Below are 20,156 nucleotides of genomic sequence, written 5' to 3' on the forward strand. Positions count from 1 at the left end.
TTCCATCCTAGCAATTCTATGATTCTATCATTCTGTGATTCTACAATTCTCTGATGCTATCATTTTGTCGTTCTGTAATTCTCTGATTCTCTATCATTTTGTGTCTATAATTCTATGATTCTCTAATTCTATCGTTCTATGAATCTATCAATCATTCTATCCTTCTGTGATTCTATAACTCCATGATTCTCTGATTCTATCATTCTGTGATTCTATAATTCTCTGGTTCTATCATTTTGTCATTCCATAATTCTCTGATTCTCTATTGTTCTGTGAGTCTATAATTCTATGAGTCTCTGAATCTATTGTTCTATGATTCTATCGTTCTATTATTCTATTGCTCTATGATTCTGATTCTATCATTCTATGATTCTATAACTCCATGGTTCTCTGTCATTCTGTGATTCTATAATTCTATCATTTTGCCATTCTATAATTCTCTGATTCAACCATTTTGTGATTCCAGAACTCTACGAATCTCCGATTCAATCATCCTGTGATTCCATAACTCGACGATTCTCTATCATTTTATGATTCTATAATGCTACGATTCTACGATTTTTTTATTCAATCCTTCTGTGATTCTATCATTCTGATTCTCTGTCATTCTGTGATTTTATCATTCTGATTCTCTATCAATCTACGATTCTATAATTCTATCGTTCTGTAATTCTATAATTCTATGATTTTTTAATCATTCTGTGATTCTATCATTCCCTCATCCTTTCATTCTGATCCATAATTCTATGATTCCCTCATTCTTTCATCCATAATTCCACGATTCTCTATTCTATCCCTCAGAGGCTCTACAGCTCTCCCCTCCCCTGACTCTCTGCCCCCCCCCCCCCCCCCCCCCCCCCCCCGCCCCTCTGGCCCCGTTCCCGCCCCTCTGGCCCGGCGCCCCCTGCTGGACACGGGGGGAGGCGGCCCCGAGCGCCCCCGCGAGCGCGATGAGGCGATGGCGGCGGTGCTCCCCGAGCCGCGGCGCCCGCCCGCCTTGCACAGCTGCCTCGACGCCCGCCGTCGACACCAGCCGCGGACACCAGCCCCGACGGCAGCCGCAGAGGTACTTCCCTCAGGTATTTCCCGCTTTCGGGGCTGTGAGGTGGCCAGAGCTCACCAGAGCGTCCCTGGCCAGGCTGCAGCCGCCGCCTCAAGCCCACGCCTGGAAAAGGCGTTTGCGATGGCGAGGGGTTGCAAAGCGCCGCTGTAGGTCACTAAGAATCGTAGAATCACCAGGCTGGAAAAGACCTCTTGGATCATCGAGTCCAACCATTCCTATCACCACTAAACCACATCCCTGAGCACCTCATCGACACGTCTTTTAAATCCCTCCAGGGATGGGGGCTCCACTCCCTCCCTGGGCAGCCTCTGCCAGGGCCCCATGACCCTTGCTGTGAAAAATCTCTTCCTGATTTCCAGTCTGACCCTCCCCTGGTGCAGCCTGAGTCCATTCCCCCTTGTCCTGTCCCCTGACACTCAGGAGAAGAGCCCAGTGCCCTCCTCTCCACAACCTCCTTTCAGGTAGTTGTAGAGAGCAATAAGGTCTCCCCTCAGCCTCCTCCAGGCTAAACAACCTCAGCTCTCTCAGCCGCTCCTCCTGGAGTAACCCTTGTTCTCCAGCCCCCTCACCAGCTTCGTTGCTCTTCTCTGGACACACTCCAGAGCCTCAACATCGTTCTTGGAGTGAGGAGCCCAGAACTGAACACGGGATTCAAGGTGCAGTCTCACCAGTGCCGAATACAGGGGCAGAATAACCTCCCTGGCCCTGCTGGCCACGCCATTTCTGATCCAAGCCAAGATGCCACTGGCCTTCTTGGCCACCTGGGCCACTGCTGGCTCATACTCAGTCGGCTGTCGATCAACACCCCCAGGTCCTTCTCCAGGCAGCTTTCCAGCCACTCTTCCCCTGGTTTGTAGTTGCACAGGGTTGTTGTGCCCCAAGGGCAGGACCTGACATCTGGCCTTGTTCAACCTCCTGCCATTGGTCTCAGTCCATCAGTCCAGCCTGTTTAGATCCCTTTGAAGAGGGATGAAACGCCCTATATACATGTATATACATACATTTCCCTATGAAGCACTCGATGTGCCAAGACATCCAGGCACAGGTCCACGCAGATGAGACGCTTGGACAGCCCAGGGCAGCACACTGCATCCACACGGGATGCATCCCTGGTGGATGCTTCGCGCACACACTCTCAGCAGTGAAACCCATAAAGGTCATCACTGCGTTTGAAGGATTACATCCCCATGGGTTTCTCCAAACTTGAGAGGCGTATTTTAAGTCTCCCCTGCTGTTGCTGATAATTTGTTCCGTATTTACCATAGTACTTAGTACTTGCAAATCGGTTGGTTTCTTTTAGAATGTAAATGTTAATTAAATTAGATAGCAGGTCAAATTCATCCCTGACCCTTTGCAGTCCATGATTTTAACATACAGGATGAATTTAGCACTATTGAATTTCCCCTTATATTAATCCATTGTATGAGGTTATTCTGCTCCTCTATTCCTCTCTTGTGAGACCTCATCTGAAGTATTGTGTCCAGTTCTGGAATCCTCAACATAAGAAGGAGATGGAGCTGTTGGAACAGATCCAGAGGAGGCTATAAAGATGATCAGGGGGCTGGAGCACCTCCCATCCGAGGACAGGCTGAGAGAGTTGGGGTTGTTCAGCCTGGAGAAGAGACAGCTCCAAGGAGACCTTAGAGCAGCTTCCAGTACCTGAAGGGACTACAAGAAAGCTGGGGAGGGAGTGTTTACAAAGGCTTATGGTGATAGGATGAGGGGTGATGGGTATAAACTGGAGAGGGACGGATTTAGACAGGACATAAGGAAGGATTTCTTCACTATGAGGCTGGTGAGGCCCTGGCCCAGGTTGCCCAGGGAAGTTGTGGCTGCCCCATCCCTGGAGGTGTTCCAGGCCAGGCTGGATGGGCCTTGGGCAGCCTGAGCCAGTGGGAGGTGTCCCTGCCCATGGCAGGGGGGCTGAAATTGGATGGTCTTTGAGGTCCCTTCCAACGCAAACCATTCTAGGATTCTATGATTGTACTTGAAAAGAAATGGAGCTTTCTCTTCTGTGTCTCAGATGGTAATGATTGCTGGGTTGAGCTTTGTGCTGGCATTGGGTCCTAAAGGTTTTCAAAGGACAAGATTACTGAAACTGCACTGCCTGTTAAAATATAAATAGGTGATAAATATATACGATTCTGAAAATATTCAGAAACCACACTTCTTATATCTGCATCTGTCAAGGTAGGATTTGGATAAGAATGCAGGTAAAACAAAAAGGCTTAATGCAACAAGCTTTTGAAACCACATTTACTCAGCTGGATTTTTTATGGTAATATTTTTCCTTAAAGTAAATCAGTGAGCTCCCACAATACTGGAAAAAGGGGCAGCTCAGAAGAAAATGATCTCATACACAGGTCTCATGCATTCTGGAGCAATGGCATCCAGCGTTTGGTATTGCATTTTAAAAATTCATTTAATAAACTTACATTTAAGTAAATGTAGTTACCATTTATAAATAGAATACCCTTTAGGCACTTGATGATAGCTTTCACTTTGGAGCAAGTATGAAGTAAATGAGATCCACACTGCTGGGCCCACTAATGTGCAAGCTGATGAGAAGTTGATTGTTTTTGTGACAGATAGCTTTATTATTTCACTTTCAACATGTTCCACATGATTTGCTAAATCACTTTACTGAAAATTAGTTCAACCAATGCTGAGAAAAAAGTATTTTAGTATTGGCAATTAATTTTAAAAACAAAGTGAGGATTCATTTCAGCATCCACTGAAGCCATGAAAGCTGGAGAGAACTCAGCTCTACTGAACATCAGCTGAGTGATTACATTCCAAGTAGGCAATAATCTAATTTTCAGCTTTCATGTTAAAAATCTCATTTGAAGTCGCAAACTAATGTCTTTCACTGATATTTTTCTTGCTGAACGTCTTCTCTATTTGTGGTTTAACCAGTTATTTTCACTTTAATTCTTTGCCAAATGGCCAGATTTACCACATAGAGATCCATATTAATGCATTTTAATACAGGTAGTAAAGTATTTCATCCTGTTCTGGTCAGACTTCAGAAAAGTTCAGAAGGATCAGTAGAGATTTATGAGAATGATTCAGGGACTGGAAAACATACCTCAGAGCAAGACAGGTAGGCAACTCTTTCTATTTCATTAAACCAAGAGGTGACTAAGAGCTATTGGCTCCCATTCAGTGTGTATGTTCATGAGAAGCATGCTTCAGAGTGTAAAGGTGTCCTAACGTTGACAAGAAACTGCATTGTGAGAGGAAGAAGTGAAGGATACTGGAAGTTGAGTGGCCCAAATAAAAGTGTTGGCTCTGGGAGACGAGCACAGGTGAGACCTGCCTTTTTGGATGCAGTCTGGCAGGAGTGAGAACTGGCAGAGCCAAGCTGCCAGCGAGTGCTTTAAAAATCCCATCCTTGCCCTTTTAGTTCTCTGGGTAATGCATTCCCCTGCGTGAGTGAACACAGCAACACACCTTTAAGTACTTCCGTGCAGGTTTTGAGTATTGGCTCATGTTCTTCTGTAGTCGCCTGCAGGCAGGTTTGTAAATTATCTGCTGAGGCTTATTTGGCTTGTGTGATTGCTTGAAACATGCTTGAACTTAGAAGATATTTAGTTAGTATCTTTGTCTTTTTAAAGACATCCTGCTATAATAAGTTGCTCTTAGCCTCAGTGTTTGGGTTTCACAGAAACTTGTAGAAGCCTCTTGAACAGCAGTAAAGGTCTGCTTGCCATAGAGACCGCCCGCCTGCTTGCTAACCCTGTACTGTTTGTCGAGGTGCCTCTTCTCCCCTGTTTCAAGTTCATCAACTGTATTTCTTTGGCAACAGTAAACAGTTAAGCATCTAAATGTCTGTTCAATGAGTGGCCTGCCAAGTTACCAATGCAAGCATATTTCTTTAAAGAAATATGCAGCCCAACTTGTGGTGGCCATTGAGAAGCTGAGCTGCAAAAACATCAACACCACAAGGACACAATATTTTTCTCCTGATTACAACACGCTCATTTATTTTGGAATTCTTATGCCAGCTGAGGACTACAGGGCAGTGACAGTAGAAGAGTTGTCCGGATGCCAAGGAAAAGAGAGAACTGTATATGTACTCCTGTCCTGAAAAGGTAGAGGGTAGGGAGAAAGGCTGGTAATGATTTGAAAGAATACATTTCCATACACTTTTTCAGGGGACTCCACAGTTTGCTCCCACAACAGATCTCTGCAATACTTTGAAAATACGTTTAAAATTCAGCCAATTGCTAAATCCCGAGGTCCACTGGTTGACTTGAAGAGAATGCAGGGATCTGCAGGTTCAGAACAGCTTTTCTTTTAAAATTAGGATAAATTATTACCTTTCAAATTAGCTGGGGAAGCCATCACATAATAAGGTACTTGTTTGGGAGCAATCCCCACAGTACGTATTGCTAGGGCCTGAGAGATAGTGGGCTCTAACATCTGACTGGGCTGGTTGGGTAGCAATAAAAAAATGAATAACTATAATAAGGACTTTGTTTTGGTTTATGTGGGGGAAAAAAAAAATCACCATGTCTTTCTATAGCATGTAGACATGTTTTTTAACCTCTTATCTGTGATCATTTCTGTGTGAGGAAGACCTCTCCAGCTCTCAGTGTTATTTAAAGCTTTTAGATCCGTTGGCAGTTTACAGCACCAGCTTTTTGAAAGGGACTGTGTTCATCAGGATGTACGGAACACAGGCTGCATAGCCCAATGCACAGGCGAGACAGAAATTTTCTGTGTTTTGCCATAATACCTGAAGTTTTTTTAAGCCTTCTTTTAAAAGCCTTTTTTTCTGTTTTATTTAAAAAAAAAAAAAAGAAAAGAAAAGGAATGGAGCACAGGCACTGAAGTGCAGGTGTGCTGAAGCAAACAAGCAGACGGTACTGTTTCATTGTCTTTCTTCTATCGTACCATCTGTTCCCCATGGTTTAACCTATGCTATAAACTTTTTGGGGTGCAGAATGCCTTTTTTTACACATTTGTACAATGCCAAACATGGCTGATCCATGTCCGAGCTTTTAGATACTAGGCTAATAGAAATAATAAATCTTTGAAAGGATGTATTTTTTCATCTTCCTAGTATCATCATGCTCATGATGTCATTTTATGGCTGGAGAACTAAGGCATAGTTGCTCTACAGTCACAATTATTGAGTATCCCCTAATTGTGCGTGTGCTTATTGAAGCCACCTAAGAGCTGATATTTCATATCAGGACATTTTGTGTTCAAAGCGCCGTTCCAGTTGGCTGCATTGCAGCTGTTGTGAACGCACACCCTGCTATGAATGGAGTCCCAAACGAGGCTGCATAGCTTAAGCATTGTCGAAAATGAGACTTATACATTAAGTGGCCACCTGTGAAAAGTTTTCAGTTGCTTATATGCTGTTGCACTGGGATTCTCTGCCAGAACACAGGGAGATAATTCATTTTTCTGTGATGATGTTCAGCTCCTGCAAGTGTTGCCTTTATCTTCTTGCAATCTGCTGCTTCCTTCACTACTTAGAATCTAATTACTGTAACAAATCAGAGACTCCTGTTCCTGAAAGAGTCTCCTTTCATTGTATATCCATTGTCAGGTGCATGATCAGTGAGCTCCAAAGATGAAAAAGAAATTCTGCACACTGACGACAGAAATATGTAGGGAACAAACGGCATTTGCTCAAGTAGCGAAAAGCTGTAGCAGGAAGCATTAGAACAATTGAGGGCTGTTTCTCAGGCACTAATGGCACATGACAGAACCTGGTTCATTATCGAAAACAGGGTTCCTCCACAGGAAGGCCCTCCAGCTTCATTCCTTTATATATCACACTTTTGACTGAAGGTGGTGGAAGGTCCTTTCAACACACGTACAATGCCTGCTGCAAAGGGATCCGGATTACACTGTACTAACATTCACCTGATGCGTTTAGCAGAAAAAGCAAAGTGTCCAACTGACAGAAGCTGAGCGCAACAGAATAATCACTGAGCAAGCTCTGAGAGCACATAGCACGCTGCAGAGAAAGTGCACCCGTTTGTAAGAAATCTGGTGGATTCTGTTCCCAACATCTCTGATAAATCACTCTATGAAACCACAGCAGCCCTTGTGTACCACTGTATACATGTTCTTGATGCTCTGAAAGTTTTGGAAGCAGCCTTTGAACAAGGAGCTATTATTTTCCTACATCCGTAGCCTATGATATAATAGTCTCATCTTCTTATGCAAAATGTCTTCTTTGCCCAGTGCCCAGTGAATGATGTAGTTGGAGCCAATCAACTAAAAACCAGGTTTCATTTTGAACATCACCCTGTGTGGCGCAGCAGGGTTTTAAAGCACAGTCTGGGATTTCAGAGCTCTGAGTTCAGTTTTCAGTGCTGCCATAGGCTGATGGGCCTGTCTCTGCTCAGGTGGTGACTGGCAGCGCCTGCCTCAGGAATGAGCCGTGCAGCCACACTGGAGAACAGCCAGGTTGGCCTGGGCCTTGGATGAGAGTGAGAGGGGTCCTCTAGCTGACCAAACCCTGCTGTTCCCATCCAGCTGTTCCGTATCTCAGCTCAGCATCTGGTTCTTCCCCCTGCATACAATGAGTTTTGCCACTGCTTGAGCAAACATTCACGCTTGGGTCCAATTCCTGCTGACTTAATAAGCATGATGTAAGCCAGGACAGTGACTAAGTGCCAGGTATTTCGGAGGGAGTTGTTCTCCGAGAGGTTTGTTCATCCTGGAGATCGGCATTCATCACACTCGGTGGCAGCATCCCTTCTCAGGATACCTGTGTGTGCAAGCACACGCTCTGGTCTGCTGCCTTTCGATATGCTTTGTCAGCAGCTAAACAAACAGGGATCTAAGGGAATCCAGAGGCTCGGTTGCCCTTTGTTGCTGTCTTTTGGAAGGCTCTGTGGCCCATTAAAATCATAGGAGCTTTCTCATGAGAGCCACTTCAGAGGCTTCTTGAACGAAGCCCTTTCCAAGGTCAGGATCTATGCTGTGGGCCCTTACCTTGAAAATCTGTGCATTAAGCACCGCGTGTCTTATCTATACAGTTGTTGAACTAATCAATAAACCCTTTACTAACACCTATCCTCCCAAGCTGAGGGATCGCACACCACTGGCATTGAAAGGGCTGAATGCCTCGGTTCATGCATTGGAATAAAAATGAAAGCTATGAGATGGCAGTGCCGGGGATGGCAGCGTCAGGGATGGCAGTGCCAGGGGGTGACAGAGTCAGGGAGTGGAAGTATTGGGGGTGGCAGTGCTGGGGTTGGCAGTGCTGGGGGTGGCAGTGCTGGGGGTGGCAGGGGGTGACAGTCCTGGGTGTGACAGTGCAGGGGGTGGCAGTGCCGGGGGTAGCAATGCCGGGGGTGGCAGGGGGTGGCAGTGCTGGGGGTGGCAGTGCTGGGGGTGGCAGTGCTGGGGCTGGCGCCCGGCCGGAGGGCTGCACTGCACGCAGGGTGCCGGCGGTCCCGGCCTGGGGGCAGGGCTGCTGTCTATTTTTAGTGAGGGTTTTATAGAGTGGATCCCTGCGGTCTGGCTCCACACTGAAATATTGTCCTAGTCTCAATGACATAAACACAGGGCCAGCCTGTGATCCTGGCGCCAGCTTCAGCTTAGGGAATGTGAATGAAAGTACCAGTGGGGTCCAGGCAAGAAGGAGAAGAAAAAAAATCCCGACTGTAATTACAAATAAATCCCAAACCCTTTCGCTCTCATGGCTCACTTAGTACAGCAAATAGCCTCTGATTCTCTACAAATAAGTCCCAGCTTAGTTACTGACAGATCTACCAAGAGGCAGTTAATGGAATAATGACCAAGGGAAGCTTAGGGTAATTCTCAAACGGCTCCCGGTGTTGGAGGGCGATGCTCCCCCCTCGCCCCCTGCCCTGCGCCTCCAGGTCCTGCAGCAGCACAGGGCAAGAGCTAAGCCGAGGCGCACAAGGGCCTTCTTAGCCTGGTGGGGGAAAACTGCTTATTTATTTATTTATTGGAGAGATCTAACGCGGAATGGTGACAGTCAGACTCGATCTCTGGAGCTAAACTGTCCCCCTGGACAGAGCGGTTTTGGTCAGGGTCTGCAGAGCAGGGCTATTCCGGCCCTCCTTCTCGGTGAGAAAAGTGGAGAGATTTAAGTGAAAGTGGCATAAACGCCATCTTTACCATGTGATGCTTTAAAGGCAGCAGTGCTCCTTTGGCATCCTTTTCTGTGACAGAGGCTTGTCTCTTTTTTAAACCCCTTGTCCAGGTCTGTCTCAATACCTAGTATTTCAGTTGAAACACTTGGTTTGCTTACAAAAGCCTACCTTCATGTCCAACGTGTGGAGAACTCCTGTGGAACTTCCATAGAGGTTGGGGCAATTGTCTTTTTGTTTGGTTTTGATCTTTTTGTACGTAAAACCAGAATAGTTTTCCAAAGACACATTATCCTATAAAGAGTAGGAGTAACAGGAAGGCTGTTCCTACATGGGAACAATTGCAGATGTGGGCATGCACACACACACTTGCACAGACACGTGCACATATGCAGAGAACAAATCCACGTAACAGTTAAAATATATGCCATGGTGTCTGCGTCTTATTGAACTGCTGGTGTGTTTATTACAAAAACAAGTACTTTAAGAGGTCATGTGGCTTTAGCAGGTATGCTAAACACCAAGGACATTCAGTTAAGTGTCATTATTGCAATCTTGCTTGAAAGAAAATAATCTTAAAATCAAGATGTATGTGGGGAAGTCCAGCAGATTGTTAGCCCTGTGATGGGTTGTTTCTTCTTACTGTGCCATCCTAGATTTTCCAAGCATTGGAGGAGGATAACAGTTGCTTATTAATATTTTTTAACAAAAAAAAACCCAAACACAAAAGTCCCTACTCAGGCTTATTAAAGGAAGCTGACAATATACAAGCGATGCTTTGCTGTGAACAAAGTGGGAATTTGTGCCCACTTCTTTCTTCGTCATGGAGATGTTTGGTGTGGGGCTGTTCGTCCTATATTCCTACTATACCTTAATATACCCTCTGTCAATTCTCTTTTAGATACGGTGGTGGTGCGAGATGTTGTTCTGTACCCAAGAATGGCTCAAAAAGCTTTTAACTCTATCCTGTAATTGATGCGTTGTGTAAACTGCAATAAAGGAAGGATATTAAAAAGGGGGGGGCGACCACAACATATTTAATGAGGATGAGTAAACACACCCAAGACGTAACTGTAGATATAAGAAAAATAAAAGCAGCTGGGGGGCTTCTGAGACATTGTTTGTCTTGAAAGTGATGAGAAGAGGCACCATCAAAAGACTTGTTTTACTACAGTCATGCTTCATTATGAGGAAGGGGAGTGTAGGGAAGGGGAGGGGTGGGGGTTCCCTACGTGACCAGGTTGCCAGAAGAGAGAACCTAACTCGTTTGCATGGCCTAATTAATCCCTGAACCCAGTCAAAGCCTGAGTCAGAGGGAGAGAGCAAATGTCAGATCTGTGTCTGGGAAGCCTAGATTCATTATTTTACTCGCCTGGGTCCCTTTGCCTTCACAGGCAGAGACTTGAAACTCCCAAGCCAAAGAAATACATCCCAGAGATTCATACTGAACATGAGCAGGCTTGGAATCAGTCTCCTTTGTGTCTGTTTCTGTATCTGAATTAATCCCATACCCCCATGTGTGTGTCTGTTTCACCACTTGTGAGAGAAAGTGGAAATCATTCCATTTGCCACTGAAGGTACAAGTCTCTTTGAAAAGTATTCTATTGAACACAGAGCTTTTCACAGCCGATTCCAGCACTGTGAGTCCCTATGTTGTTCCATTTTCTAGTGGCAGCAAAGATAATGTTATGCACACAACTCCGGCTGATCATTGTCATCTACTTCTTTTTGAAGAGATCAGATTCCCTAAAGGGATAAAGCGTAAGAAGCAGGAAAGAAGTGATAACTACAAAATGCTAGGGAATGACGCACAGTTCAATCTTTTTCTAGTTTTTAAAACTACATCCTTGCAGATTTTCCAGCTAGAGCAAATTCAAGAATGTCTAACAAAACCAGTGGTTCCCGATCTGTGGGATCTTCCTGTGCTGTATTTCTTATGAGGCAAAACTATAGTCAAGAGCCATTTAATATATTGGGCTAAGTGGTTCTGCTCTTATATAACACAGTAGCCAAAATAGTTCTGGCGAGCACAAAGTGCAGCCATTCTAGGTTTTCTCCACGGTTTCTTAATTACATATATTTGTGATCCAGCCCCCCCCCTCCCCCCCTCTCTGGTCAGGATTAGACCCTGCCTTTGGGATTTTGGGCTTCCACAAAACCCAGGAGTCTCTTGGAACATTTTGCCCCAGCATCTGAGGCAACATTTACTGCGTGCAGGGGACCTGGGGCTTCAGGACTCAGTTGAGAGGACTACTTTTAAAATAGGTTTAATTTTCCCTCATTCATAACCAACGGGCTAAATATGATGTAATCGGATTTATTTTTTCCTCTTCACCCCCACTGGAGCCAGGAAAATGAAGTAGTTGAGAGAAAAGGGGTTGTCATTTTCAGTCAAGCAGCCATTCATCACATGGCATTAGACAATTAGCAATAAAACATTTGAAGGGCTCCATTGGTGCTAAAAGGGCGAGGAGGTCTTTTTAAATATCAGAGGTGGGAACTGTTATGTATCAGGGTTATTCAGTAGCTGGCATCAATGAATCACTCACAGGCACACGGGGCTTGATTGGGGGGGTTGCTGTATTTTTTGCTTCATTGAATCTCTGTCACTCAGTTGTCTTTAGTGTTTTCTAAAAGAGGAATAATAAAAACTCGGTTTGTCTCAGTAGATGTTTATCTTAATAAGCAGGCTGGCAAAAAAGGTTAAATACATTCCTACTTGTCATATGTGTATATATGTAATATATGCTGCTACAGGGAGTTTGTTTGCATAAATAATGTTGCCTGTGTGGAAATTCAAATCCCCGTCAAGAGCCATTGCTTGTAAATACAAGTGTCATTTTTTAACATAAAAAATGCCTTGGTTTCTGCTTCATCTTTGCCAATTCTCCCACTGGCCTCTCTCTCCATAATGAATTGGTCTGCAAACTGTGAGACGCTCATCCGGCTCTGGTCTCTTCTCTTGACTGCTGAGATGTTAGTATTTGGCACGAAAAGGCGGGTGGTTAGGTGGGGTAGAGGAGGAGGAGGCTTGAGGAGAACTTTAGGTTTCTTCTGTTGTAAACCTTTTGCGTGAATAAATAAACAAATAAATAAAACTTTAATTCCTCCAAGTGGGGTTGCAGCCAAGAAAGCTCTGTTCTGAGAGATTCAGATTTACGGCAGAAGACACTGCTGAGAGAAAAAGCGAGAAACAGAGACAGTGGAGTTCCACCTCCCATGATATATAGAGCCAAGGGGAGGTATAAATACCCGTCACTTCCCGGACCCTCTTTTAAAAAAAAAGACAAACACCCGGGATCCTGTCTCTGGCTGGCTTGCAGCAAGGCGCCCTCATAAAAGCTAAGATAAACAGTTTATCAGCAGATGAATGCACAAGCTCTGTTCTAAAGACAAAAGTCTATACCTTAGGAAAAATGCTGGAGAGAGGAGAGTGGGCCGAGAATCAAGGAAGCACGGTGTTTTAGGAGCAAGAATGACATGAAATGAGAAAAATGGAGTAGTTCTTTAAAGACCTTGCAAGGTTTTATTCTCTGCTTTTATAACCTTCTCTTTTTTTAATTATTTTTAAGGCAATGGATACATCACTTTACATATAGCTGTAAAGGCAATGAAATAAATTACTCCTGTTATTTTGGGTGGTCTCCATTTTTTTTTCTTTTTTTTTTTCATTGCTTTAATGCATCAGTCATCTTAGGATTTACTCCTCTATAAAACATTCAGCCCAGAGCTTAGTTTCAAAATATATTATCTATACATCATTTATCACTGCAGATCCAGGTTCTTGGCCAAATGTATCCTCCCCTGTCTCCATTCTGTTGGGATTTCAAGGTAGAACTTGGCTCTCTCAAAAAAACATTTACCTTCCAAAGATAGTGATTCATAACTCTCTTCTTTCAGAGCAGACAATCTGCTAACATTGTGGAGTCCATTAACAATCCTTATTCTGTGGCCCTTTCTGTAAATCAGGAGCAGGGAAATGGATGAGGTACCTTGAGACACAGCACAACATTTCAAAGGTCCAGGAAGATCTCCCTGGATCTTTCCAGACTAAAGAATATAGCTTGAAAGCAGTCAAACAGTGATTTTTCTACCTGGGTGAGGTAATACATGACCTTTGATAGCTAATGATGTGCGTCAGGTGGATTGTCCTATGGCATATATGAACTATGTGAAATGTCTGAAAGCTGTGCATCTCCTTTAGAAATTCTTCAGGGATTCACTGTTTGGGGGGAAAAAAAAAAAAAAAAAAAGGTAGAAAATTAATCCATAAGGAGTTTCTTTCAAAATGTGTGTGCCCAAGGAAGAGGGAGATGATCTAGGAACACTAGGACATAAAGCTTGAATTTAAGTTACTTTAATTCAGTTTTCTGCTCTGTCAGTCATAGATTTCCTCGGTAACTTTAGTGTAACTTTAGTGGACTTTAGTGGACTTTAGTGGACTCTTCCCTCTGCATCGATACAGATTTACTGTAGCATCTAATCAAACCCTCCACCATCTCCATGAATGAGGCAAGGATTAGCATTTCTGCTCTACGAATAAGGATAGCACAAAGCTATGAGATTTATTGCCCAAAGCCATATGAGAAATTTGCATGAGAGCTGAGCAGAGGCTGCATTTGGTTATGTTTCTGGTTTTCCTTTCTTTACCAAACAATCCTTATTTCATGCCAATGGATTTTTAAAAATAAGTGAAAGGTAAGGCGATCATGAATGAGATCGTGATTTAAATAATCTTTAAGCGTAAGGGAGACAAGAATAGTTGTCAGGAAGCCTCCACTCCTAAGGAAGTCACAGCTCTTCTGAGCACACCTGGCATAGCTCTTCCTCATCCCAGTTTCGTAGAGGTTTATTATTACCTGTGAGACTCCCTCCATGTTTTAGAGTGGTCTGTGCATCGAGCTTGAGACCATTGCTCAGAGATCCAGACTGATTTGACACTGTGAGCCAAATTCAGCGCCATGTCCCTGAGCACTGGGTTGGGTGAAGTAGGTCAGGCCATTTTCTGTTAGGAGATTTATTGGGAAACAAATCTACTCTGAATTCTTTCTGTGCATCTTTGCTGTTGTGGACTGAAATCAGATCCTTGCATAATGTGTTTCCAGAGCTGCGCCTCCAGAATCATCAGCAGAGCAGTGCAGGCTGCATACCTCTTCTCTCCTCATCAGAGCTGTGACCCTGCAGAAATGCCATCTTACTCTTGCCCACATTGGCTTCCTCTGTGCTTTGAAGGTTGCGTTTGCTTTGTCTACGGAAAAAAACACTACTGATGGCACTCCAGAACCAATAAAGCTGAGGCGAAGGGAGTTGTTTTCTCCTGTGCCTTATGCATCGTTGCCCATGGAGTGACCAGCGAAGGCCTCTGTGAGCTGCTGGCCTCTCCCTCTGCCCCAGGAAGAGCTGGCATTCAAAACAGAGCCTGGATCAGATCCTTTACCTCCAGGTCTCATTTACTGCTGTTTTCAGCAAACTCTGAAATAAACCAGGTTGATGGGGATTCAAATCTCTTTTCCCTCTGACACGGAGGCTTCTGGCAGAGCTGTTACTGGGCAGCTCTCCCCCAGTCCTGCTGTCAGCCATTGCACCAAGAAATTCTTGGGCCACAAATGACTTCTGTCACTTCTGCATCCCTCAAGCTTTCACAGCCTTGCCAGGAGCCCAGTGCACCCCATGCAGGAACACTTGTACCTGAGGATTCCGGAGCCCCAGCCTGCTCCGCTCAGAACAAACCTCTGTACCTAAAAGAGGCAGTCCAGCGGAACCAGCTGCATTCCAGGAAAGGTTTCCTCCTAGAGGTAACTCAGTTCAGGAGAGGAAGAGCTTCAAGTGCTTGCTTAGGATCACACTTTTGATGGCAGGATCTTAAACACACAGCTGGCATGCAGTATACAGGAGAAAGGCCTTACAGGCTTCATTTTCAGCCTTAGAAACTAGTAGTTAAAAGAGTTGTTTTCAAATTCCATCTCAGTAAAACCGAATTTATTATTAAAGGAGAAATCCAAGACATTAGGCATAACTTCTGAATTTTTGTTTTCTGCTTGAAATGCTGTTATTTTAACCTAGTATCGTTATTTGTGCCTTTGTGTTTAAATAAGGTGGTTTAAAAGTGAATTAAAAATATTTGAGATTACTTACAGGGGAGTTATTGGCTGGAAGGAGAAAGATAGTGAGGAAAGTGAGTGAAAGAGATAAGCAGGCACCCCCGAAAAAAAACCATTTTGTCCTGTAAGTGGTCAAACAAAAATGGGGGGTGGAGGGAAGAATATAGGAGGGATGAACAGACCCTCCCCAGCTCAGCTCAGAGAAGGGAGGGAATCCTAGGAACTGTGGCCTGAACAGGACAAGACCTTGGGGAGAACCCAAGGCAAAATTAGCTCGTGCCTGAGGTCACTCGCTGGCTGTGTGCAGAGCTTAGCACCTCCATGTCCCACTCGGGTTCAGTTCAGCATCGCCCAGCGAAGGCCTGAACTCAGCAGAGTGTCCGTCTGCAGCTCCTGGTTAAGTTTCTACTCCTTGAATTTGGCGGAATTTTCTTGTGAAAGATAAAAGGTGTGGCTTCTAATTTATTTCCAGAGACAACTTCTACGCCAAGTTTCAGCAACAGTTTATCAGATTCTAGATGAAGGCAGAGACTGAAATTTCCAGGTGGAAAAATATCTAGTAAAACTCCAGCATATCTTTGGCTAACATTGCAGCAGCAAGTGTCACCGTGAGGCTCCTTTTACGATGTAAAGCTACGGTCAGCTTTCCATCTTTTTCATGTCATTTATTTCAGTTATGTATTATTTATAAAGTGCCCTACATGCTCAGGAGTAAAATAAAAGTTGCTTTAACTTAGGGAGTGAAAACAGTTGGAAAAAATAATTTTTAGGGAAAAAACCTCCCAACCTGGGTGATACGGTCCCTGTATTACTTAATGAACCTAATGAACCAATAATGAACCTAAATTTGAAGGTTAACACGTAAACGAATGCATAAATAATTTAGGTGACCTGTCTGAGCTTCGGTCCCATCAAACTTGGGCTCCTGAGTGCCTAAAGAGCCTCCAGGAACGGGATTCGAGCGCTCCGCGAAGTTCTACTCAAGCCTCGATAGACTGTTCACCTCCCCTTGCCCGCGCTCCTCGTGGGACAGCGATGGACGCGGTGGAAGCGGTGTTTTATCCGCGTTTATTTGCCATCGCGGTTGACTTTCCGTCCGGGCACCGCTCCGCTGCCGGAGAGATCAGCCCCGGAGCGGGGCGGCGGGGCGCGTTCCCCGGTGCCCGCGGCGCCGCCGGCAGGGGGCTCGCTGTGCTCGGGCGGCGCCGCGGGGCTGCGGGCACGGGCGGTGCTGGCGGCGGGGCAGCCGGGGCGCAGCGTGCGGGGCCGCCCCGCGCCTCGCCCGCAGACGCTCCGCTCGCCCGCGCCCATGGGGTGAGCGGCGGCGGCGGCAGAGCGGCGGGTCCCCGCGGGAGCAGCATCCCTCGGGGCTGCCGGGAGGCGGGGAGGCAGCGCCCGGCTCGGCCGTCCCCGCCAGAGGGTGCCTGGCTGGGTGGGAAGGGGGAAAGCCGCTCTCTCCTGGACTTTTGTGGGAGTGGGGGTTGCGTTTGTGGTGTGGGTTGTTGCCTTTTTTTTTTTTTTAAGGGGGGTGGGGTGGGTTAGGAGAGAGTCTGTGGTTTCCATGGAGATGAAGCTGAAAGTGCAGGAAATTTAAAGGCTTTGGGTCCTTGCAAAGCAGACAAACTGGTGCCAACGTGCGTGGCTGCTGTGGCTGCTGAGGAGGCTGCTCTGCAAACGGCGGAGAGGAGCGGGGAGGAAGGACCGGCGGCAGCTTCTTCCACACGCACGGGCAGACAACGAGGAGCGGCAGCGGAGAGCAGATTTTGCAACAACAACAAAAAAAAAAAAAAAAGAGGCATCTCCCTTGCCCGAGGAAGGTGAAAAGAAGCAGCGGCAGCAGCAGAATTTTGGAGCGGCTCCACCAGGAGAAATTTTATAGAGAAGCCCGCAAGAGAGGGCGTTTGCAGGGGGCTTGTTCTGCGGGCTCGTTAGGGGGCTGCCCGTGCCGGTGTGCGGGGAGCGGAGGCGATCCCCCTTAAGGACAGGCTATTTTGGATATCCCCGTACAAGTTTTCTGATGTATTTGCTTGCACCTTCTTCCCCTGCTGTTTGGTGAACCCAGCCCCCCTTCCCTCCCCCCCACCCCCCCCACCGGTGTCCCAAGGATGGATCATTCCCAGTGCCTTGTGACTATATACGCCTTGGTGGTTCTGCTGGGTCTCCGGCTGGAGCAGGGCGCCTGCCAGCACTATCTGCACATCCGACCGGCTCCCAGCGACAACTTGCCCTTGGTGGATCTAATCGAACACCCGGACCCTATCTTTGACCCCAAGGAGAAGGATCTTAACGAGACCTTGCTAAGGAACCTCATGGGCGGACACTTCGACCCTAACTTTATGGCTATTTCCTTGCCCGAGGACCGGCTCGGAGTGGACGATCTGGCTGAGCTGGACTTGCTGCTCCGGCAGAGACCCTCGGGAGCGATGCCCACCGAAATCAAAGGGCTGGAGTTCTACGACGGGCTGCAGCCGGGCAAGAAGCACAGGCTGAGCAAGAAGTTGCGCAGGAAGCTGCAGATGTGGCTCTGGTCCCAGACCTTCTGCCCCGTCCTATACACGTGGAACGATCTCGGCAGCCGCTTTTGGCCCCGGTACGTCAAAGTGGGCAGCTGCTACAGTAAAAGGTCTTGTTCGGTCCCAGAAGGCATGGTCTGCAAACCTGCCAAGTCCGTGCATTTAACGATCCTGAGGTGGAGGTGCCAGCGCCGGGGGGGGCAGAGGTGCACATGGATACCCATCCAGTACCCCATCATTTCGGAGTGCAAGTGCTCCTGCTAGGGCTTGCTCTTCCCTCTCCTCGCCCCTTCTCCAGCGGACTCACGTGGACCTTGGCTGCAACAAAAATAAAAGACATTTGCTTTCCGGTTAACGTTGTAATGCACTGTAACGTGTAGGAGAATGTATATTGTGTGTATATATGGCACCGGTTTAATATACTATTAAAAGGTCAGTATTATACGTGAAATAATCAGCGTCTACTGTATTTTTAAGACTATTACCCTGATCGTTGCTAATGTATCTTTTTTTTTTTTTTTTTTTTGGTATTTATATTCCAGAGAGGAGTTGCTTCGCTTTGGCGAAGTACGTTTGGGGTTTTTTGTTGTTGTTGTTGTGTGTTGTTTTTTTTTTAATAAAAGGATTAAAAAACACAAACCAAACTTTTTGATAAGAAAACGTTTTAAAGCTATTTTCCGTTATTCGGAAAGCGTGTGTGTGTGTGTGCGTGTGTGTGTGTGTGTGTGTTTCCTTAAGGACTTTAGATTTAAAATAAAAAAGAATAAGCGCCTAGAGCACAATGTTATTGTAAATAGAGAGAACAGTTTGAATGACTTAATCCTATGTAAATGAAGAGTATCTGCTATTTATTCTTTATATCCTTGTAGTAAAAGTGCAGTGCAGAATTAAAGTCAACCACTAAAACACAAGGCGTTTGGATTCTCTTTGCTTTTTGGTTTGGTCGCCTTTCGGGGGGGGCTTTGTGCCCTCTCTCCTCGTTCTCCACGCTCAGCGGGACGTTTCGCGGGGGCAGAGGGAGGTGGAACCTGCTCGGGGCTGTCTTAGAGGGCATCTTTGGCACCTCCGCCCCGGCCCCGCGGAGCCGGGGGGGGGTCCCGGCGGCAGCTGCCTCGGGGATTTTTTTCCTAACCGCTTGACATTTCATTTACAGCGGGACACGTGTCTTTCACACCTACCATTGTGGTGGGACACTGCTGAAACTTGACCCCGGGGCTCTCGGGGGGAGGTTCGGCGGCGCACACAGGGATCCCCCGAGCCGCTGACAGCCTCGCCCGCCCCGCAGCGCCCTCAGCTCTTTGGGCTCCGCGGCGGCGCAAAGAGCGCACGGGGCTCCGCGGGGCTGCCCGGTGTCCGCAGCCGCGGAGCCGCCCGGCGTCTGCCCGGTGTCGGGGCTGCTCCGTGTTGGGGTTGCTCCGTGTCTGCCCGCTGTCGGGGCTCCCCAGTGTTGGGGTTCCCCGGTGTCTGCCCACTGTCGGGCTGCTCGGTGTTGGGGCTGCTCGGTGTCTGCCCGGTACCGCGGGTGCCCGGTGTCGGGGCTGCCCGGTATCGGGGCTTCTCGGTGTTTGGGCTCCCCGGTGTCGGGGCTCCCCGGTGCCTGCCCGGTGTCGGGGCTGCCCGGTTGCCCGGTGTCGGGGGTGCCCGGTATCGGGGCTGCTCGGTGTTGGGGCTCCCCGGTGTCAGGGGTGCCCGGTGTCGGGGGTGCCCGGTGTCGGGGGCGCCCGGTGTTGGGGCTCCCCGGTGTCGGGGGTGCCCGGTGTCGGGACCCCCAGCCCGCTGTGCTCCGACTGCAGCTTTGCCGTTTCCGCGCCGGGAGAGCGATCGGTGATACCTCAGAGATAGTGACTGCGCCAACAAACTCTCCACGTGTTCTTCCCGGACTCCCTGACAGCGCGGAAAGCCCTATTTACCTTGGAATCACAAAACCCCCTTCCCCCCCCACCACCCCCCCAACCTCGGAGGGACTCTATGCTAAGGCTGTGCACCCCGTGCTCTGCCTCCGGCTCTCCCCGGCGCTGCGAGCCCCTCTCTGCGATGCATATTCATTCCCCGCTCTCTCGGTGCGTTTTACCACCCGTCTCCTTGCTTCTAATTTCAATAGTTTGGGGAGGGAGGGGGGAATCAGATCTTGGGACATTTAGGGTATTCATTAACCTAGTGAAGAGGAACAGAGGCATTATTACTCCCATGGAAGGCACCCTGCCCCCATGTCTATCTAAGGGTTCATTGTAAAAGGATTAAAAGTTAAAGACCTTCATCTTATGATTCTTTCATTTAATCTTCGTGGCGCCTGAAAGACATGCTGGATGGATGATCACATTTAAAATATTCCTAATGTCGGCTACCTTAGGACTCCAGGCAGGGCAAACAAACGTAATTTATTTCTAGA

The 20,156-nt window shown here is 47.0% G+C and overlaps 1 protein-coding gene across 1 annotated transcript; it reads left to right on the top strand.

Moving 5' to 3' along the window:
* The first annotated feature begins 17,359 nt into the window (after window positions 1-17,359).
* On the top strand, window positions 17,360-18,593 carry NOG (noggin). The gene has a single exon (XM_009563923.2). The coding sequence runs from the start codon at window positions 17,360-17,362 to the stop codon at window positions 18,029-18,031; it is 672 nt and encodes a 223-aa protein (XP_009562218.1). The 3' UTR covers window positions 18,032-18,593.
* Window positions 18,594-20,156: the final 1,563 nt, after the last annotated feature.

This window comes from Cuculus canorus, chromosome 18 (assembly GCF_017976375.1).
Source record: "Cuculus canorus isolate bCucCan1 chromosome 18, bCucCan1.pri, whole genome shotgun sequence".
In the NCBI taxonomy this organism is placed as follows: Eukaryota; Metazoa; Chordata; class Aves; order Cuculiformes; family Cuculidae; genus Cuculus; species Cuculus canorus.

Excerpts from the sequence above, each read along its gene's own strand:
- NOG (XM_009563923.2), top strand. The coding sequence starts at position 17,360 with ATGGATCATTCCCAGTGCCTTGTGACTATATACGCCTTGGTGGTTCTG.